The 24145-nt window shown below is 33.4% G+C and overlaps 1 protein-coding gene across 9 annotated transcripts in view; it reads right to left on the bottom strand.

Moving 5' to 3' along the window:
- The window catches only part of Prkacb (protein kinase cAMP-activated catalytic subunit beta), a 117589-nt gene that overhangs the window by 40991 nt on the left and 52453 nt on the right, over positions 1-24145 (bottom strand). For 2 of the 9 annotated variants that reach the window (XM_010636743.3, XM_010636746.3), the window contains exon 1: positions 8187-8329. The exons of 3 other annotated variants lie outside the window; for them this stretch is intronic. In XM_010636743.3, the coding sequence (XP_010635045.1) occupies positions 8187-8196 (10 nt within the window). In that variant the 5' untranslated portion in view covers positions 8197-8329. Of the gene's footprint in view, positions 1-7596; positions 7917-8186; positions 8331-24145 lie in introns of those variants that run through there. 4 more of the 9 variants (XM_010636744.3, XM_010636747.3, XM_010636741.3 and 1 more) reach the window with 3 other exon arrangements.

Here is a 24145-nt window from a genome sequence, read left to right as displayed (position 1 = left end):
GAGACTTTTCTTGTAGGAATAATATATTTACCAAATTATATGCCAAAGATTGTCCAGAAAATTTTGAATTCAAATATTGTGTTTTGTTGGTGGATAGTATAGAGGTAGGTCTGGATTCTTAGAGCATAAAGAATGGATATTATCAACTTAGTAACAAATGACTAAAAAAAATGACTGTAGCAACTTATAGACACACTACATCTTCGAACTTTCATGTCCTCAACAAAATGTTAATGTCAGACTTTTTAGTTCTTGCTACTTTAATAGGCATGAAAATACATCTTCCTTTTAAAATAGTTTTTTTGCCTGGCAAGCACAAGGTCTTGAGTTCGATTCCCAGTACAAAAAAAAATACTTTTTAAATAGCTCTCAAAAATTTTTAATTTCTTTCTTAAAGACTTATTTATTGCTCTTTTACTAGATTTAATTTAGGTTTGTTGGCATTTTGGTTAATATTGTAAAATAATATTGTAATTTTTTTGGGGGGGTACTGGGGATCAAACTTGGGCCTTTGTGTTTGTGAGGCAGGCAGTGGAACCACTGAGCTAAATCTCCAGCCCATAATACTGTAATTTTTAAAATTACCTTTTCTGTTTGCTGCTAATGTATAGATCATAGCTGATGCTTACTTATTAATCTTATCCCCGGCAATCCTGCCAGTTATCAATTCTAAAATCATATTGATAGATTCACTACAATTTTGTGTGTAGAAAATCATACATTACCTGTGAGTAATGACAGTTTTGTTCTCACCTTTCTTTCTTGCCTTATGGGGCAAGTTTTGACAAGTGCAATGATGCAGAGAAATGATGAGAGTAGACAGTTTTTCCTATTCCAAACTTGAGAGAACATGTTTCTAACTAAATTTATTTTCCTGTAATTATAAAACTATACTAAATTCATTAGTTGATTAATGAACTTGAGAATATTTCCTCTTAAACAATTCTCTGGAAAATTTTGTGCAAGACTGAAATTTTTGTTCTTTTAATGCTACCTAGAAGTTCACTACAAAATTATCCAGTCCTAATTTTGTCAAGTTTTGAACAAAATTTTAAATATGATTCAATTTCTTAAAAATTGTTAAGTTCTTATAGTTCTAATCAGCCCTATCAAAAGTGCTTTACATGAATCAACCTTTGGTTCTTATGTTTCTTTATTGTGTATTTCACTGATCTTTGTTAAATAAGTTTCTTTTTTCTGATGATAATCCATGCTGTACTTTCCTAATTTGTTTACTTGGATACTTACATCATGAATCTCTCATCTTAATTTTAGCATTTGAAAATTTGTCACTAAATTTGCTTTGGCTACACCTCATATGCCTTAATACATAGTTGAAGTTTAAATTTATATTGTAAATTAATTCTGATTTGATGGGTTATTTGGATTTTGTATATCTTAAAATATATGTATTTGTGTTAGTTTTTTAATTAGCCTTTTATTTTTGAACTTGTCTTGTGGCAAGAAACAGTGACCTGTATATCAATTCTTTGTAATCTGTTGAAAATGGTTAGTTATATAAGCAATTTTGTAACCATTTCATATATTTCTGTGTATTCTCTACTTGGGTAAAAATTGTCTCTATAACTCATTTTATAATTTCTCTTTTGAAATGGACCAATTTCCTTTTTAAGTATTTTTTTAGGTTCAGAAGTATATAACATTTTCCTATTCTTTTCACATCATTAATTTAGAAGTGTGCATGTGACAATTCTACTATTTGACATCTTGGTGAGGCTCTAATCCCACCGTGTTGGAATAGCATATGCAGATGTGTGCCTGTCCTGTCTGCTTTGTTATTGGATTGCGAATTTAAATTCCAGTAGGGCTTTATTTGAGAGGAACTTGAGTCTGACTAAGGATATGACCCCATGTAGGCTTTTGTTTTCAGTTCTGCTTGCTGCTTGCATAGTGTCACATGCTAACAGCCTGGAACTGTTCCTAGGATGTATTTCTTGGGGCATCCTAGGACACACAATTACATGGATTAAAATCCGAAACCTAACTGAAGAAGCAGTTAATTGCAAACTCCCAGGAGCAGCCTCCACTCGTGCACATACAACTCTCTCCTGCTTGGGAAACCCAAGCTAAAGACCAGCTTCCCTTTGTTCTTTCTAATCTATGCTTTCATTGAATTCTGAGGCTTGCAGGATACTTTCTTCACACAAGAAACTCTAAACTGGATGGATCAAAAACTTGACTTCTGTCTCTGTGAGGATGGTTACAACTAAAATTTCAGCCTGGTGTCACGCATAGGCCTATAATTCCAGCTACTTGGGAGGCTCAGTCAGGAGGCTCATAAGTTCAGGGCCAGCCTGGGAAACTTAGTAAGACTCTGTCTCAAAAAAAAAAAAAAAAAAAAAAAAAAATTAAGAGGAGCTGAAGATGTAGTTTATTGGTGGAGTGCCTCTGTGTTCAGTCCCCAAGATCGGAAAAGAAAAGCACAAAAACAGAAATCCCCAACCTTCAAAAAACAAAAGCCCTTTCGTCAGTAAGGTATAAAAATCTCTTCAGGGTATCAAAATGTGCTGAACCAGACAGTGCTGGTTTTCTTTTACCACTTCCTTTATTGCACCACAGGAATTTCTTTTATTCTTTAATTCAGAAATTCATTCAGGGAGATGCTCCTTATAGCTTATTCAGCATGTCACAGTGCTGTTTTATCTTCCGTACTTTTTTTCCTAGAAGGGTTTTTAAATTTCTAGTCTATGATTTTGGACATTTTCTTTATGAGACAAGCTTCATGTTGGTTTGTAAGGTACAAAGAGCTCTAGATATTTATGGCAGCATTATCCCTGAAATTTAAAAAAGTTTCCAGGATATACTTAGGTGTTATTTCATTAATTTTGTCAAAACTCAATGAGCTCTTTGATTTATAAATAGGTTTTTCTTTTAGTTTGTCTGGTGCGAGAGGTGTGGCGTTCGCTGTGTGCTGACCATGTGCGATGATGTTCTGAGTTCAATCCCCAGCATCAAAAAACTTTCCTTCTTGAGTCATCTTTTTTATTATTGTTTTGTTCCATTAATTATATATGCTGCATTGGAATGCTATAATGCTATTCATTCAATTTGTAGGATGTCCTACGTCCATCTAACATATTTTTAAACCTCGTAATGTTCATATTGTCTGCTTTTCTGTACATTCTAGAAGAGCTTATCATGGCAGTTCTTCACCTCATTAATTTACTTTCCAAAAATGATTATTCTCCTTATTGCCTGTACAACTTTATATCTTGCAGGTGCCAAGTTTATTTTCTTATAATCTTTCTTTGTCCCATCATGTTTCTTTTTCATTCCTGCCTGATCCTCAACCAATTCTTTCAATCTTATTTTTTATCTTCCATGTTTTATTTTACAGATTCTGTTTGCCTGATATTTTAAAGAATTAATCTAGATACTATCTGCAACCTTTTGTTTAGACCCTTCTTCAAATATTTTTTGAACATAAATTCATTTTCTTACTCTTGAAAGCTGTGAATTTATCCTTTAATGAGGAATAACTTCTTATTAAAGTCTCTACGATGTTGTTTTTCTTTTTATTCATTCAGGAACAATGAGACTTTTTCAGATTATTACAGATGTTCCCAATTAAGGTAGGTGATTTTCTTTGGACCCTCTCACTTCCTAATTTGGTGCTGTTAGTATCAACTTCTCAGATCTTATACATATTTACATTATTAGTTAAATAATCTAGTGATTTTGGAATGGGAATGTAGCCAGGACTCTGGGATTCTTTGTTGTTGGCTATTCTTATCACATCAAGATACAGCCCTATCACATGTGGAAAAAGAAAGACCACTTTTTCAATTTATAATATCTTAATAAACTCCTGATTACTCCAATAGGGTGTTTAAGAATAAAAGCAGTTGTGAGACTTTGGTCTTCCACATATTATCCACAGTTTTCTTATACATCTCCCTTTAAGTTAGCAAGGGTGAAACTATTATTATTTCTTTCCATGAAGACAAGCTACTTAAAGTAAAACTGTTGGAATTTAGAGCCTGGTCATCTAGCAGATTGTGTACATTCCTGGACAAATAACCTTCCTTAGCTCCAGGACTGATACATAATTTCCCCAATTTTGTGTTCTTATACTGCATTCAGTCAAGATCTAGAAAAGGGAATAAGTTAAATGCTGTGCTCAAGTCTGTACTGTTCCTAGTATTCACCAGTAAATCGGTGCCTTCTTTAGAGATTTTCCCTCAATTATAAGTGGGACAGAGTACTTACCTAGGATTTCCTTTTACTTCATAAATAAAAACTTTACATATTTATGAGTTATCATGATATTTCTATACACAGACACATTGTGTAATGTTCCAATAGGGTAAACAAGTGTACACTCATTTATTTATTTGCATTGAGAACAATCCTTTCATCTTTTAAAAAATTCAATATATGATAATTAAATATGGTTACACTACTATGCAGTGGAACACTAGCACTTAATTCTATGTATCTGTAACATTACCCGGTGAGTGACCCTTCTCATCTTTCCCTCCTCACTGCTTATTACTTAGGATTTTGATATAGTGGTACTAGTTATGTTGATAAGCACACAAACTGAATCTGTCAGATAACTAGGCTCCATTTTGTACAAGCAACAGAGAAATCTATTCTAAATGCAGTGAAAATATTAAAGCAGGTATCAAGAGAAAATAAGTCATGTGATCTCAGAGAAAAACTGAGAAAAGTGCTGTTCTAATTACCAGCAGTTTTCAGAATCCCAAACTAGTCCCTGATTCATAAAGCTCAAGTCTACCATTGGCCTTTGATCTTCATGAGAGAACTACATTTTTTACCACCTGTGTCTTTGACTGTTAAAGCCAATTCGAGAAGGTTGCTATTTCTTTTAATCAAAAGGGTCTTAAGATAGTTCAGTTAATTATTAGTCTCTTTAGCATTTTTCAAAACATGCTTGCATAACAGGAACAAAAGCTTCACAAAAAGGGTTATTAGTAACAAAATAAAAATCTAGAACAGGAAGGAAAAGGATCGTTTATAAAGTCTTTTGGGTACAATTTAGTCTCTTAATCATTTTTATTGTACTTCATGCTATAAAAATGATGCAGGAAGACTAAGTAAATGCTATGATTATTGTATTTTCTGAACCAAAAGATACAACTGCTATTTTTTCACTGATAACCTAAGAGAAGAATTCAAACTTATAAAAAATATAGAATAAATGAATGACTAAATACTATGTAAGTATTTACGGGCTTCTTACTATGTTTTGGATGTTGAGGTAACCACTAAACAAGATACTTTTCTTGAGTTGAGGAGTTCAAAATTTAGAGGTTAGAATCTTTGATATAAATATACAATTTGAATATAATTCAATAATTGTTATGATTTATAAGTTTGCCTTGAGAAATCACCTAATTCTACCAAGGCAATAATGGAGGAATTGAAAAGCAGGTGGTTCTCAGAATTTTCATGACAGCAAACTGGAAGCTGGTAGAATAGTGAGGGAGATTATCATAACAGGATTTTAAAAGAGCCAGAGAATGCCTGAGCTAAAAGCATTCCCAATGTCTGTGAGACTGGAGAAAACGAGTGATTTTGAGTCATTTCTGGTGTAGAATCAACAGAACCTGATGACTAAGCGCATATTGAGGGGTAAGAAATAAGATTTCTGTTTCTACTTCTTCCATGGGCACTAAGATCATAACAGAAACCAGAATCAATAAAGGAACAGCTTGGGGATGGCAAAAGAAAATTCACATTGAATTGAATGTTCAAGTAATGACTGAAGATGTAGGCATGGATGAGATCATTCCAAGAACACAGCAATAGAAGGCCAAAGATAGATTTCCAGAAAAAAAAAAAAAAAAAGAACATTTAATTACCAGGAATGAGTAAGAAATAGCATTACAACTACAAAAAAGTACCATATAGACAGAAATAACACATGCAGAATTATAGAGTTAGGTAAAAGATCAAACATTTGCTTATCTTTTAAATAAAACCATGCTTAACTTATAATTTTCCACATTTTGAAATACCTAGGGCTTTTAATCACTTGTTAGTGAAATTAGTTGAAATTGAATAATCTTGAAAAAAATCATGTTTATTTATTACAGTTCTTGTAATAGAAAAAAACGCAGTAAGGAAAAGCCAATGATATCATGGAGTATATAAAATACTATCTCTCATCCATAGCTTTCTTGAAAGAAACATAAAGCAATAGAGAAACAGAAACAATTTTCTTCAGCTAAAGCTGACACATCATATTAAAAAACCTCCAGAATATCACAGTGGCTACCTAAAGATTCTACATTGTAAACTAAACTTTCAAAGAGAAAAAGTCTCCTGATTCAAAGAAATAAATGTATGATAATCAGGTATGACCAGGTTTGGTATCCATAGAAACCCTAAAGAATGTTAACATGTTGATTTTGTAATATCAGTGCAAATTTAAAACTACGTCAGAAAGAACTAGTTTGAGAATAAAAAGATAATCGCCTATTAATATTTTGCATATATAAATATCCCTTTCATATCTAATATCACCTTACAGACATATAACAGTGTTGAAGAGGTTGATGTCGTACTTAGCAAGATAAAGAATATTTATCGGTGATAATGAGATGATCTTCAGTTATGGAAAAAAAGGTTCATTGATTTTGAATTTTATCATTATACAGAAAAAATCTAACATTCAGAATTCCAATCCCAAATCTTTTAAATATAAATTATAGAACTGTTGCATTACCTGATAACCATGTAATGCTTTTCCTAAAAATGACAACTGCATCAAAGTTAGGCTTAAAAATAGCCTCTTTTTTAATTAAGCAAAAATATGCTAATGAATTATGCTCTAAGCAAACATTTCTCACTCTAACAACAGGATATCTATTTTTAGCCGTAGGTTTGGCTTGAAGTGAACAGCTTTTGCTGTACGATAAGCTGCAGTATATACTACAGTATATTTTCTCAAAAAAATACTTTTGGACATATTTAAATAAATAAAATTTATCATAATAAAGAAGAAAGTAGTTATAACAAATCTACTTATTCTAAATTATTTCCAAACAACTTATTTCTTAAAAATATTGAGAAAGCTTCTAAACTAAAATGCATGTTTATTTCATCACTAAACCCCAAATTCTCAATGAATTATAATTAAAAGACAACAAGAACATTTTATCATAATCTTTTCTCAAGATTGGTATTTTTTAAAATATAGTGATAAAGAAGCTAAAAAATTAGTAAGATGACAAAGCTAGTCAAAGGAAAGTAAAAGTAATTATCCTCCGGATCAGATACTAAAACAATCTCTCATTATGGTTAGTCTTCTTATTAATTTATAATATAATTAGTAACAACATTGTCTAATGAATACAATAAATTAAACCATAAAGAAAATTAGTAGCAGATCATTAGTATTGCCTGTTAACAGTTGTATTGTTTACAGTTCTTACTGGCTTTTAGAAGCTGTTTTGCCTAATTGCAATTCTTAATGCTAAAGCATCAACACAAAATGTAATTCACTGTATCTCTGGCTTTAAAACTGTCTTTTAAAAAATATTTTTCCTCTTATAGTTAAATATTTTTTTAAATGTACAGCTGAGAAGTCTCAGAAAGCATACTCACCACTCATGATGAAAACCAACCTTTCCAAAACATATTGCTGAAAACAACAATTGAAGAGCAAAGGGAGTTATGCTAATCTCTAGAGGTAGCAGAACCGATGGTGTAAACACATATACTGGAACATGCAGCACACAGAAAATGAAAAGAGCTTTCTTTTGTTTTAACAGGAAAAACCCCTAGAAGCAAAGCTAACTGCCCAGCATGAGCTATTACTAGCTAACACCGGATTAATGCCGAAGATGTATATTACTAGATTTAATTGCTTACAAGCTAGTTAGCCTAGCCTCCTTCATATACCTCTGGAGCAACTCAAAATGGCAGGGAGAAAATGTTCGAGCCAGCATGTATAAGATGTTCTCAATTATATCAGCATGAGTTGTTACCACGGCAACATTAGACCAGAATTATCGGTTCACTTGTAACCAAGGAGTAGCTTTTCTAAAGCTTTAATCAACCCAAACATAAAATATCTTTTTATTTTAGAGCCACATGATTTTAAAATTACTACATTCTTTAAATTTAAGCATGAATCTACCCTTTTTACATCTTTCAAAGATATGAAAACACTGGTGTTTTCTTCAAATACTCACACAATCCCATGTTGAATCTGGCAAGGAACAAACAGCAGAATGATTGCACCTAAACGTCTTTCAATTACAGCAGCTCTTACTGCTAGCCGTGGACCTCACTGATATTAAAATTCTGTGTGCTGTTGCTAGTGACTATTGGCGATGAATCTTATTGCCCAGATCGCTGATAGCTTTCATTTTTCATGAGCCAGAACGCTATACTGCAGCACAAATGTTAACCATTTAAACATTCTGTTACTGAAGATACAAAATCAAATGTACTCTATGTACATCTGCATTTGCAAAGGAGAATCATGGAATAACTAATTAATAAACTGCCATTAAATTCATCATTATAAAGAGCATTAGATGGCACACGTGGGGTATTCAAAAGAAGACAATACACAAACAAGTTACTGACAATTATTTAAATGTAAATTGCCTCACATTAAATAGAATTAAAATCATAGATTATATAGCAAGGCAGGAAGACTGCATAGTATGTTCTAATTGCAGAGACCCACAATTTCCACCAAAATGGTACAAAAGTGCTAGAGAAGGATCCCTTATTAGATAAAACTTCAGCAAGTGAATTTGCCATTTTAGAAGTTGCCAGGTGTGACAGGACTTCTGGTGACAGGGAATAAGTTAGGAAATTTCGCAAGAAACAACTATGCAACTGGACAAAATTTTCAAAAACAAGATTTCATTGCTTTGATAAGCAATCACAGAAAAATACTGAGAAACTGCTGAACTTGGTGTGAGAACACTGGAATTCTGTGACATTCTTGCCTGAGGCTACCCGCATTTCTTCACAGTGCAGGCAATACAGTGCTTCTACCAGAGTACAGCAGATCGTGAGAAGCAACAGCTTTACTCTTGGAGGAAGCTGACTTGATTTGCACTAAAGACCAAGAACTCCACACTTGTTAATAAAAAAAATAAAACTTGAGGACTTAGTGGGGAAGGTGCCAGCTCTACAAGGAGAAGGTTGTGGACCTGATAGTGGTTAGCAGTGGACTTGGAGGTCTACCAAGAAATTTAACAGGAAAAATGGAAATAAGAGTCAGAGAGGGACTAGATAAACTCCAATACATATGGCTGACTAGAATACTACAACATACATACAGTAGACTCACAAGGGCCTGTTATGGCTTGTGACTAAGATGTCCTCCCAAAGTCTCATGTGGTGGTCACAGGGGGAGCTTTTCCGAGGTGGATCTAGAGTGTGTGATCCTTGGATTGAGCATGTGATGCTGGAATTTATCCATGGTGTGATGCTAGGATTAAGGGTGCCCCACCCTGGATAAAATATAAGGGACAGAAAAGGGGATTGTCACTTGCTGATTGCTTCTGCTGCTGCCCTCTCCTTGCCATTAATTGTTTCTCCTTTGCAGTCCTCCTCTGCCTTGGAGCCAGCCAATGCAAGATTGAAAACTACAAACTCTGAGCCAGAATAAACCTTTCCTCCTTTAACTCTGGGTTGGGAATTTTGTCTCAGCAATAAGAAAAGTAACTAAAACAGGGCCCAGTGCAAAAGCCAGTACAGACCTGAAAACTATCTGAAAACAAACTGTGCTCCCTGATCTTGCTCAAACTGTTTGAGCATAACCTCTAGTGCTCATTATATAATAATTAAACTTTGGAGACACAAGGAAGCCAGGTTAAAAAATAAAACTTATAATAAGGAAAACAAACACAGAAAAAAACACAAAGAAATCAGCAGTCACATTCATAAAGGATATGGATTCTACAGATTAAGATCAAGTTACTAAAACAAAATAAAAGATAATAAAATAAGCCTTCAAAGGAGAAAAAAGAAATCAGAACCCAAGGCTACTACACATACATTATTTCAAACAGTTCCTTTTTTATAGTAGTTGGGATTGAACTGAGGGACTCTACATGAGATACACCCCTAGTCCTTTTTAATTTTTAATTTTGGGACAGAATCTCACTAATTGTCCAGGATGACCTTGAATTTACAATCTTTCTGAACAGCCAGGACTACAGACACATACCACATTGCCTGAATAAGGAGTTCATTTTTGTCAAAAACTTGTGTGATCCATAAGGAGGAGAAAAAGGAGTCAAGAGAAAATGTCCCTGAATGGGCTCAGATTAGGAGTTAGCAGGCAAACACTTCACAATAGGTATTAACACATAGGCAAAAAGAATTAACCAGGGGGCCAGGGTATTTAGCTCAGTGGTTCTGCTGCCTGCCTCACAAGCGGAAGGACCTGAGTTTGATCCCTGGTATCAAAAACAAAAAACAAAAAAAAAGAATTAAGCAAAAAAAAAATTAAGCAGAAATTGTACTTAAGAAAGGAAAAGATGATGGTAAAATATGTCAATACAACAAATAGAGAATTTCAGTACAGGAAGAGATACTTTTCAAAAAATTATAGATTTAAAAAATTTAAAACTGCCCAAATGGCAGATGTGAGAAGGCAACAGATGAAATCAGTGAACTTAAAGACATCAGTAAAATAATCCATTATGAAGAACACAAAGAAAAAAATGGACACAGCCTTAGAAACTTTTAGAACATCAGGGGTACCAACATACATCGAATAGAAATTAGGGGAGTATAAAGATAAAGGGTATTGAAATATATCTGAAGAAATAATGATTGAAAATGTTCCAATTTGAAGAAAAACAATAACTGATAGAACCAAGATGTTGAACTAATACCAACTAAGAGATCCATGTCTAGACAAATTATATCTAAATTGTTAAAAGATAAAGAGAAAATCTTAAAAACACAGAGAAAAATGGATGATCATGTGAAGAAGAAAACCAATCTGATTAAATGATGACTTTTAATTTGAAATAAGAGACAAGAAAGCAGTGAAATAACTAACAACTCTATTCAGGAAAGCCATCCTCCAAAAACAGGTGAAATAGAGCATTCCTAGAGAAAACTCAGAGCCCCACTCTCACTGGATATGTGTTTATACACATCTATAGATGTTGTATGTGTGAAAACAATAACAGATATAGAGAAGAAATTAAGTTATACTTTCATTTCATTTTGACCAGAATTAAGCTAGTACTATCTTGAAATAGATTGTGATAAGATAGAATACTACAGGGTATAACTCGCAAGACATGTAGAAAGAAAAAAATATTTTTAAAGTTTATTTTATTTTATTTTCTCTCATTGAGTTTATTGGTACATTTTAGGTATACAGTACAGTTACACTCATCATTGGGATCTTGTACCTTTACATGACAGGTCTTGGTTCTCATTTTTTCCCCTTGTCCCTGCCCTCCCTTCACCTCCTCCTATCCTCCCCATTTACAAACACTTTATTTCCATTTTTTAATTTTCTCATATATTTTTCCCTTATTACCTTTCCCCTACCCTTCCCATTTTCCCTACACCTTTAGCCCTTTTCTTCCCATTTCACATTGTCAATTAGGATCTTATGTACTATTACAGTTTTTCACACAAGAGAAACTATTCAGTATTTACACGTGTGACTTATTTATTTCACTTAGGAGTATATCCTCAATATGTATTCATTTTCCTAGGAATGAATCTAATTTCTCATTCTTTATGGCTGAGTAGTATTCCATTTTATAGAAAAACCACATCTTCTTTATCCAGTCTCCAACTGATGGGCAAATGGGCTGTTTCCAAGTAAGTTTATTTTAAAATATCAGAGGAATTCAAATGGCATAGCTTGTTATATAAAAAAGACAAAAAAAGAGAAGAACAATAAGAACAAAAATTAAGGGGCAGGGGCCGGGAATTTACCTCAGTGGTTCTGGCACCTGCCTTGCAAGCACAAGGGCTTGAGTTCAATCCCTGGTACCAAAAAACAAAACCAAACAAAAAACAAAAAACAACAGCAACTAAGGGGCAGACAGAAAATAAACAGTAAAATGGAAGATGTAAATCCAAATATATCAATGGCTACATTCAATAAGGAGGAAGAAACATAAAGGCAGAAATTATCAGACTGGATTTAAAAAGCAAGGTACAGATATACAATATCTGCATGAGATATATTGTAATTCAAAGACATAAATAGGCTGAAAGTCAAAAGAGGGAAAAGATGTACCATACAAACATCAATTACAAGGCACTAGTTTACCTACATCGCTATCTGACAATAGATTTCAGATTAGAAATAATACTAGAAACAAAAGATATTTCATAATGATTAAAAGACCAATTCTTCTGGAAAATTTTAACAATTAGAAATATATATGCCTTAAACAGAAAGTCCCTCACAGTACTAAAACAAAATTACTTTAGTCATGCATTGCTTAACAACAGGGGTACATATGAGAAACATGTACTTAAGTTGTTCTGTCATTGTGTAAACATCATATAATGTAATTACACAAACCAAGATGATATGGCCTACCATACATCTAAGCTATGTGGAGAGCCTATTTCTCTGGCAAATTTTCCTCCACAATCAGTTTATGTAGAGTTTCCAAAAATTCATCAGCTGCCTTCATATTAGCACTCAAAGTCACTGCTCACCATGTGATGTATAATGAATAACGATTCCTCAATCCTTTAAACTATCCAGAGCTAGCAGTACATTCAGCATCATAGTATGGTCCAACTGTAAATGAGCTTTTGCTCTGGCCATAATTTTTATAGTGCTAAGAAGGATGGACATTTATGCTTAGTTTTCTGTTCGGGTCACTAGACATTTCCCCTTAAGTAACACAGACCTTTCTCAATTTTTTGTCAGTCTATCTGCGTCCAATGAAGCAGATTCTTCAGCAGCTTCTGTCATTTTGTCCTTGTTCCTCAAGGTCATAGCTACAGTGGAATGGGACATGCCTGACTAGCAAGCAATAACCATCACTGACTTTTGATCTATAAAGTTCCTAATCACTTTTATTTTCATTTCCAGGTCACTCATGACTTCTGTCATGGCCTCTGTTTTGTTTTGTTTTTTCGTACCCAGGATTGAACTCAGGACATTGTGCTTATAAGGCAGGCACAGTGCCACTGAGCTAAACCTCTGGACTTTTTTTTTTTTTGAGACAGAATCTCACTATGTAGTTCAGGCTGGCCTTGAACTCTGTGTAGCCTAGGCTGTCAAACTCACAGCAATCCTCCTACCTCAGCCTCCCAAGTGCTAGAATTATGGGCGTGCACTACCACGCCGCCAGCAATGGCCTCTTAATGGCAACATTAGCAGTGGATTTTATACACTCATGAGCCAGGATGAACAAATTAAATCAAGCACAACAGAAAATTATGCAATCAAGAGATGTAATAAATGAGAGGTGTATAAGGTTGCTGCTGGCATAACCTGACATACTATTTTGCAGTAAACTTTTAAAAATAAGCAGAAGCAATATCCTCTAACGATAACAAATATAGTATAGGAAATATATAAATCAGTAATATAGTTGTTATTAAGTGTCATGCACTATAAATTGTATGCACTGTACTTTTATACAACAGCAAAATATATTTGTTTACATTCACTCATCACCAGCATTTGAGTAACACATTGCCCTATGAAATGATGATTACAATATCACTAGGCAATAGGAATTTTTCAGCTCCATTATAATCTACCTTCACATAAGCAGTCCACTGTTCAGAGACCTAGTGATGCAGAACGTGACTACAGTCAGAGATTTCAGTACTCCTTTTTAAATAACTGATGAGAAAACTAGACAAAAATCAGCAAGGATAAACAAATCTTGAATAAATCCATCAAAAACTTGACATTTATGAAGTACAGTGCCTAATATTAATAGTATAAAAATTCTTTTAAAGTACACATGGAAATTCTCCATATTAGTCATATACTAGCCAATATAACAAATCTCATTTAATTCCAGGGGGCTGTTAAATGTTTAAAAATATATCTTCTGATCAATCATAATATAGGAAACAACAACACAAAGAAATACTGGATTTCTTTATCTCTACTTGGATATTAAATCACAAAGAAATCCAAAGGGCAATTAGAAACTCTAAACTGAATGAGAAAAATCCTATACTATCTCAACATTTATGGGATGCATATAGAGTTAATACATAGAGGGAAATTCACGGCTTTAATTACTTAGATTAGAAAATTAAAAAGGCCCCAAGCCAATAATTGCAGTTCGTACTTTAAGAAATTAAAAAATAAGAGAGTAAATAAAAACAGACAAAAATGAATAAAAATAGAGAAAGACAATGGAATTGAAAACAAAAAAAATTGAGAAAAATTCATAAAAATCAAAAGTCTTATTGACAAAGCTATACCTTGACTGAATACAAACTGAAAAAACACTAATTATCAAACTCAAGAATGAAAAGATAATACCATCAACAAAGATAAACTAAAAATATTACAAGGTACTATAAACAACTTTATACCAATCATGTAAGATATTTTAGATAAAATGGATAAATTCTTTGAAAGACACAAAATTCAAAGCAAGAAACATTCTAACACTATCACAAATATATTTTCCAAAGAAGACATACAAATGGTTTCTCAAAGCATGAAAATATGATCAGTAGTTGTTAGGGAAACACAAAATGAAACCACAATTGTGAAACAGCAATTCACACCCAAACAAGGGGAACATAAAATGGTATAGCCACTTTGGAAACACAGTTGGGCAGTTTCTGAAAGATCTAGGCATAAACTTATATGACCCAATAATTCCACTCCTAAATATCTACCCAAGAAAGATGAAAACATATGTCCACGTAGACTTGTTTTCAAATGCTTATAGTGCCATTATTCAAATAGTCCAAAACTGGAAATAATTCTGCTGCTCATCGATTGCAGAACAAAATGTGTTATATCAAACAACATAGTATAATTCAGCAATAAAAAAGAACCAACGAGGGCCGGGGATTTAGCTCAGTGGTGCTGCTGCCTGCCTCACAAGTGCAAGGTTCCGAGTATGATCTCTGGTACGAAAAAACAAACAAACAAAAACTATTGATATGTTCTACAACACGGATTAACCAGGCAAATATTATTCTAAGTGAAAGAGCCTAAAAACAATAGAGTACATATTGCATAACTGAAATTATATTAAATATCTGGAAAACAAAATTTATAGACAGAAAGTATATCAGTGTTTACTGTAAGTTGGGGTGGAAGTAGGGATTGGCTGCACAATTGGTAGGTACAAAGAAATATGTGGGGTGATGGAAATGTTTTAAAACAAGTATGCTGGTTATTCAACTTTATGAATTTACTAATTAATAGTGAACTTCTGACTTAGGACGAGTGACTTTTATGGTATGTAAATATATCTCAATTTTTAAAATGTCAAGAATCTGCTTGAAGCAGATCTTTGCTGGGGGAATAAGCACATCAGTGGACAACTTAGATATGTAAATGAAAAACTTATCGGCACCCATTTTCTTGAGGAGTGAGCCAACAAACCTTCTGGGGCTTGGTAAAGGCAATTCCTTCTCAAAACTCTGGGAATCAGAGATAAATAAGAGAATGAAAATAAATACATCTGGATGAAAACTAAAACAAGAATTTCTAAGGGAAAGAACAAAACCTAGATCCCATGTTTTCTTAGGTTCAGAATTACCAGAACCTCTCTCATGATGTTTAGTCATTGTCCTAGTTACTTTTTCTCATTGTTGAGACAAAATACCTGATGTCCAAAGTTAAGAGAGGAAAGGTTTATTTGGCTCGCATTTTGTTGACATTTCAGTCCATAATTGGTTGGCTCCAAGGCAGGGTGACACGGTAGACAAGGATGGCAGAGCAGAAACAGTTCATAGTAGAGAGAAGGTAGCAAAGCAAGCAAGCGACAAGACAAGCCTCTTTCTGTCCCTTATATTGTATCTTGGCTACTGGGATTAAGGTGGCACCGAACCAATCAAGGGACTGATTTAGTAATCACATACCATTAATCCTAACACCCTTAAACCTAGGATTGCACCATGAATCAATCATATGCTCTAGATTCAGCCACTTCAAAAAAAGCTCCACCTGTGAATTCATGAGGCTTTGGGTGGACATCTAGACACAAGCCATAACAGTCATAGGTATGTGACCCAGGAATAAAGGACGATCTGGGTTGGTGATTTGGGCTCAACAACAAATATTGCTGGCCAGATCAAAGCAAGGCAGGTAAAATAACAGAAGTTCTGAAGGAGAGAACAAATCAGATAGAATAAGGCTAGTTAAAGAAGATAGTTATGCAGTGCTGTCATTTTTTTTTCCTCATATGGGAAAGAAACCCAGTTCTAACGGTTCTAGAGTATGAAGTCTATATATTTATATGAATCTGTTGATGTACAGTCATAGTGTCAATGTGTGTGTATATGTGTATATCAGGAATAATCAAAATTTATTTGCAAACTTGACTTGAGTTACAGACCACAGGTTTAACATTCAAGAAAGGAGAACTTATTCTGGTACAGTGTAGAAATGGGCTCAAAGTACCTTCTCACACATCCCATCAGGCAGGGAAGCCAAGATGACTCAGTATATGATATAAATTAAGAAAATTAAATCCTGATTAAGAATCAGTAAGGTCTTTGTGAGGATCCATAGCATCACATTAACAAAAGCAAGGATACCTCAACTTTGTTGGGCCTTGTTTGTTTCCTTTCTCCCTCTTTCCTTCCTTCTTTCTTCTTTTTTTCTTTTTCTGTAGTAGGGATTCTCACTAAACTGCATCATGCTCACTGAGTTACATACCCAGCCCTTGTTGTTTTGTTTTGTTTATTTTTTGACACAGGTCTTGCTAAGTTTCCCAGGCTATACTTGAATTTGTGATCTATCATGTAACAATGGCAAAATCAATAGCAACTCAAAATGAAATCACTAGCTTATACACTAAACAAAATAAGTATCTTTTTCTTTATCTAACTTTTGAAAACAGTACTGGTTTCTTGGGAATGAGTAAACAGGAGTCTAGCAAAAGTTAAAGCAGGCTGAAAGTAGCCCCCAAGAAAAGAGCAACTATGCTAATTTGAATAATTTGGTATACCAGTGATTAATTTGAATATTTAAAAGATGAGGCCTTATTTGTATACCAAGTGAGCCATGGTTGTTAATAAGAATAACTGGGCCCAAGAGCTAAAAGCAGAATGTTTTAGGACATAATCTTTCAGTTTCCGTTTATTATCTCCTTCTAGAAAACATCTTACTTTCAAAGATTCTGTCTTTTTTCTTTTATCGTGAAAGGAGGCTGAAAATTGTCAAATAATTTTTCTCCACCTACTCAGATAATTATACAATTTTTATCCTTTACTTGTGGTGCATCACATTTATTCCTTTGTATATAGTGAACTTGCATTCCAAGGATAAATCATACTTGATCATGGTGTATAATCCTTTTAATGTGCTATTAAATCCAGTTTTCTAGTTTTTTTGAGGATTTATGGATCTATGTTAACCAGAAATACTGGCTTGTAACTTCACTTTCTTGTAGTGTCCTTGTCTAACTTTGATTATCAGAGCACTGCTGGCCTTGTCAAATGAATCTGAGTTTGCAAGCACTGCCTCATCTTTAATTTTTGTCAGAAGAGTTTGAGAAGCATTGGTATTAATTCTTCCTTAAATGTTTGGAATTGTGAAGCCATAAGATACTGGGCTTCATTGTTTTTCTTGAATTTTTGATTCCTGATTTAATCTCCTTAATTGCTATTGGTCTATTCAGATTTTGTATTTATTCATGATTCAGTCTTGGTAAATTGTAGTTTTTAGGAACTTCTTAATTTCTTCTATGTTATTTAATTTGATGCTATATAATAGTTGATAATAGTTTCTTGTACATTTTTTATAGAAATAGAAAAATCACAAAGTTTGTATAGAACCACAAAAGATCATGAATATCCGAAAAGTGTCTTGAACAAAAAGAACAAAGTGAGCCCTCATACCACTTGGTTTCAAAATGTACTGGAAACCTACAGTAATCAAAACAGCATGGCACTGGCATAAAAATAAATACACATACAAAAGGAGTAGAATAAAGAGACTAGATATTATCTGAAGCATATACTGCTAATTATCTTGAATAAAGGTGCAAAGCATACAGTCTCTTCAATAAACAGTGTTATGGTTGGATCTAAAATGCCCATCTGTCAGTGGTGGGGCTTTGTGAAAGTGCTTGGATCCTGAGGAGTCTAACTTTATTAGTGGATTAGTCCACTGATTTCTCTAATTTGATGGCATTATTGCAAAGTGATGAAAACTTGTGAAGTGGGGCCTAACTGAAGTGGGAAATGGGGTGTGACCTTGGGACACTGTATCTTGTCTCCAGTCTTTCCTTGCTGGCTTTTCCTTCTCTTTGCTTTCTGATTACCATGAGATGAGCAGTTCTGCTGTTGCACCCCCCAGCCGTAAGGTTTGTTCCTCATGACAGGCCTGACAGCAGTGCAGCCTGCTGACCACGTCCTGAAACTATGAGCTGAAATGAAGTTTTCCCATTTTGATTTTCTCAGGTATTTTGTCACAGGGATGGGAAGTTGCCTATCACAAGTAGTGTTGGGAAAACTGGATTCTCACCTGCAAACAAATTAAATTAGATGCTTATCTCATATCTTCTACAAAAGTCAACTACAATGAATTAAAAACTTACGTGTAGGGCATGGAACTATAAAAATTTAGAAGAAAACGGGAAACGATTCTTGGCACTGGTATGAGTTTTTAGATATGACTACAAAAGCAAAATAGGCAAATGGAATCATATCACACTGAGAATCTTCTTCAGAGCAAAGAAAATAGTAAAGAGACAATCTGTGGAATACAAGAAAATATTTGCAAAAAGCAAATATTTGATGACAGGGTCAATATCCAAAATCTATAAAGAATCCAATCAATTCAATAGCAAGAAAAAAAATCAAACAACAAACAAAAAAGTGAAGGACTTAAATAGATATATTTGAAAAGAAGATGGTACAAGTATCTGAAAACAAAAAATGTTCAACATCACTAATTTTCAGAAAAACACAAACTGAAACTACAAGGAGATTATTGCTTCATACCTGTTAAAATGGCTATAATGAAAAAAGACAGCTGATTATATGCATTACCTCATGGAAGAAGATGAAGATGCTTACAAGAAACAGTTCTTTCAGTACATAAAGAACAATATAACTCCAGACATGACGGAGGAGATGGATAAGAAAGCTCATGCTGCTACACAAGAGAATCCAGTCTATGAAAAGAAGCCAAAGAGAGAAGTTAAAAAGCAGTGGAACTGTCCCAAAATGTCCCTTGCCCAGAAGAAATACAAGGTAGCTCAAAAGAAGCTCAGGAGTGGGTTGCTGAGAGTTAAACCAAATTTTCTATGAGGATTTTTTCAGATGACAATCAATAAACTTATTCATGAAGCAAAAACAGACAAACCTTTAAAAGACAAAAGATAACAAGTATTACAGAAGATGTAAAGAAAAGGGAACTCTGGTAATACTGCCGTTGCATATGTAAAAGAATACAGTTATTTTGGAAAATGGTATTCAGGTTCCTCAAAAAAAATATATACAAGAACCATTATATGACTCAGCAATCTTACTTCTGTGTATATATTTAAAGGAAATGAAATTGTCATGTCGAAGAGAGATCGGTACTCTCAAGTTCACTGCAGGATTATTAATAATCACCAATATACTGTAATAAACCTAAGTGTTCATTAACAAATGGACTCTTTAAATTTGTTCCGTAAAATGTAAAAATAATCTTAAGTATACTCAAAGATTTAGCTATAAGGACGTTAATCAGTGTTTTAAAATATAACAGCAAAACATTAAAAAGCACAATAATGTTAATAGTTGTTATAATTTGGCAGGATTGTATGTGATTTTTAATTATTTTGTTGTTGGTCTGTGTGGTTTCCAAATTTTTTTGTGAACATACTACCTGAAAATTAGATTAAAATGTTATTAGGAAATAAGTGCTTCTCAAACTTTAATGTGCATATGAATCAGCCGAGAATCTTGTTGAAATATGAAATTGACTCAGCAGATTCAGGTGGGACCTGAATCTTCCTTTTTAACAAGCTCTCAGGTAATGTTAATGATGCCGGACCCACGCCATACTCTGAGGCACTAAAATACATATACATGTATATCTGCCAGCTCCTCTCACCCTGGGCTATGGCTACTTATTGCAAAGCAGAAGCAGCTAAAAGCTTCTCAGCACATTAGTATAACTGACATAGCACTGGGTGTTGCTATATAGCCTATGGGAACATTTCCTAATTTCAAATTATTTAATATCCCAGTAACTTTAGCTTTGATATAAAGTCTGTTGACTACTCCAATTCTTATTTTAAAGATTATTACATAAAACAAACAGGTACTACTAAAAACTCCAATGCCTCTGAAATGTGGTATTTACTTGGGTCAGGTTAGCAGTTTGCTCTTTTGGGTTAATACCCATAGGCCTTTCAAATAAATTGCAAAGTCCACAATATAATAAATTAAAGGAAGTTCATTAATACTAAATCTGTGCTATATTAAATGTTATTTAACAAACTGAACATTAAGAACATTGTTAGCAATGCGAAGATAAACTAGTAAGTTCTATGCCACCACAGAGTTTAAAATCAAAACAAGAGAGAGAACATAAGCACTAACAGTAATATAATTTTGGGGGTCTTTTCCTCTTTTATTGGTATATTTTAGATAAACATAATGATAATATTCACCACTGGGAATTTGTATCTGTACATGATACATCTTGCTGCTGCTTTTTCTCACTTTCCCCTCCCTTCCTTTCAAGCCCTCTTCTTCTTCCTATTTTCAAAAGCTTTGTTTCCATTTTTCTTTTTTTAATGTCCCTTCCTTCCTTTCCCCTCTCGTTTCCCTTTTCATTTGAGCATTTTCTTCCCATTTCTAGGGGTTTAGCTCAGTGATGCCTCGCCAGCCTCATAAGTACAAGGTCCCGAGTTTGATCCCTTGTACCAAAAAAAAAAAAAAAAAGTAAGTAGGTGATATTAAAGCATAAAAAAAGGAGATCATAAATTCTAATAAGGACAAAGGATAGAGGAATAGGATGCCTTGATTATTGTGTCAGAGCTGATACTTGAGAGAACTCTTAAAATTATAAGAAAATTTCACCACTGGTAGAAGAAAGAAAAGGAAATTTCAGACATAAGTATCTTGACTAAGCAGTGTTAGAAAGGGAAGCCATTATTGGACAAATCATTGTAATGTTCACTGTAGTGTCAAAAGCATTAGTTTCAAGTAAGGGGCCAGCACAAATAGAAAATGTATGGTAGCTATACTCATTTCCCTACGGTATATAAAAACAAGTTAACTTATCCCATATCATGCTAGTTAAGAATTTTAGACTTTTATTGAAAGTTGCATCATATTATTTTTCCACTTAAAAAAACCCTCATTGGCTCCCTACTATTAGAATGTAGGCCAAAATTCTGAATATTAATACCAATATGCTTTGAAAACTATGTTGCTTGCATGCTTACCTTTCCTATTCTTGCTTTTGAGCATAGAAACTTAGTTTCCCAGTACCTTGTTCAGAGACTACAGCACAGTCAATATTGAAAAAGGTCTGTCAAATGAATAGAAATTAATTACTAACAATAAGCTCATAAAATAGTTGCAAGTAGTAATATTAGGTAAAAAAGACAATGTGAAAAGTAAGGTGTTCGAGTTTCAAAGTTTCAATGATACAGATGCAGCAGACTAAGATGGGAAATAAATTGTCTGAAAGATCGTATGAACTTCAGAAAGGTAAACTGACACGAAATGTAGTGTTTTATAATCACTGTAGCTATCTAATTCTACCTGAGGAAGTCTTATTCAAAATTTCTTATTTGTTCAATATGATATTTAAATCTAAGATCCACTAAAATAGATTTGTAACTATCGGAGAAATAGCCCGTGAATTCATAGGAAGAGGCAAAGTGTTCAATGATATTGGCCTATTTACTTCTTAAAATGTTGCCGTGGATATTAAGTATGTAAATCAAAAGCTTAGAACAGGTAGAATTTCCATTAATTTCAGATCATATAACTCAACAGACCAGTTATGATTAAAGAAAGACAAGCTAACCAAAACAAACTTGCTACAAAGACAACTCAATCAACGTCAATATTCTCCTTCATTCTGGGTCAGAACAAAAAAGCAAAATTCCTCTACGCTTTTCCTCTGACCTTCAAATAGTTATATGTGCATGGAATTAGCAATGGCATATTTATGTTATCAACAGGAATTCCTGTTACTTAATTTACTAGTAAAAAAGATGAAACACTTGGAAACCACTATGTGGCTTTTATCCTAATATATTCCCACTTACAATGTCACTAGTAAAGGAATTTTGTTTAAATTTTGTTACATTTCATCTGCCTACACAGGTAGTCTTTACTCAACAGTTTGTTTCGACATTTAAAATGTTTCTTAAAATGTACTTTGGAACATATATATCCAGAGTGTTTATCACCTGGTAATACCACGTTTCTTTTTCTGGTCAAACAAGTCACGCAAGTAAACTGAATTAAGTAGCTTTGAACCATGTGTTTTATATGTAAACTTCATATAATCAAAACTCCTTCCCTAACCCACTGCACAAATAAAACTTTGAGTCTCCACCACAAAAATAAATGTTGGAGTTGTTTTTGCCATATCAGTGTTTTCTACTCCATATAAATGCATTTTATAACAGGAAACTAGCACTGTGTGCTTTCCATACTGTCCTTTCCATACAAAACAGTTTCTCTAGTACAATATGTTATTGTTTATCCACATAATATTTGGGGGTATGGAAAGGAATAACTGAAGGAATGATTAATGCATATTTACTTTCTCTTTAAATAGTTCTTATATTGTGTCTATTTTTCTTACAAGGACACAATTTTCGTTCTTTGGTGAATCAGAAATTAATTGAATTCTGTCCTTAATCTAACTTTAGGATACCTTTGAAATGCACAGCAATGGTTTCCAAAAGTGGACAGGAGACTTCACTTTTATAGAACAGGGAAAACAGAATGAATAAAAAGCTTTTGCTTGTGGTATTATTTCAGTATTCTCAATTCATTAACTTGAAATTCCTCAACTATCAATCCACTGTAAAGATCAATTAGAAATGATTGAAGCCTGTTGAGTTAAAAAATGTGTACAAATACATATTCTTCCCTACGTTCTCTTTCAAATGGCTTAAAGGTTTTAGAAATTTTTATGAATAAAACAATAATTCAGATAAGTTTCTATGAAACTATCTAGATACTATATAAACCATAGAATAAATTTTGTAAACTACTTTAGCTGAGCTTTTTTACTTAACTTCTTTGGCATACATAAACACAAAGGCAAACACCAGTGCTATTTAATGATCAAACAAACACACCAAAAAGGACAAGGGTGCCAAGGGTAATTCTACTGTTCATTTAATCAAAGTGACAAAAATACTTTGGGGAGGGTCCAAGGTGAGACTGGAATGGAGGTAATGGTATGGTTTATATGTGAAACTTATCTTTTAATCTGCACATCCTTCATAGTGGTATTGCATTACCATTGTTAGCAAAGTAGTAAGTCCAAATATTTTTAACATGCTTAGAAAGAATATGATGCCAACCTAACAGCTCTTTTCAAGTTTAGCCATATTTATAAACAACATAAAGTACAATTATGAGAGCTTTTAATATCCCTGTTATATATGTAATATTTTACATAGAATAATCACACTCTGCTTTTATTTTTAGAAATTTTGCTTGTCAAAATTGAACTTTCATACATGCATTTAAAAATGAAAGATAGAAAACATAATAAAACTTTAACTGTAAATTTGAAAGCCTTGCCTATTTCAAAGTTTAAAGTTTATAAACATAGGAATTTTAAAAAATACACAGGTTATTGTTTTATATTTTTTTCATTTTTATATAAAGGCAAACAGTAACATCTACTAGAAATGTCAAAATACTGTAGAAAATTTTATGAAAATTTAGAACTTAGTCATATGTAAAACAAAACAATAAACTACATGTTTTAGCTCAACTTAGCAACTTTCTGTAGAATTATTTCAACTTCATCTTGCAAAATGGTCTGGTG

This window comes from Fukomys damarensis, unplaced genomic scaffold (genome assembly GCF_012274545.1).
Source record: "Fukomys damarensis isolate Sample0158 unplaced genomic scaffold, DMR_v1.0_HiC HiC_scaffold_33, whole genome shotgun sequence".
Classification (NCBI taxonomy): domain Eukaryota; kingdom Metazoa; phylum Chordata; class Mammalia; order Rodentia; family Bathyergidae; genus Fukomys; species Fukomys damarensis.
This window is presented reverse-complemented; position numbering and strand designations above follow the sequence as displayed.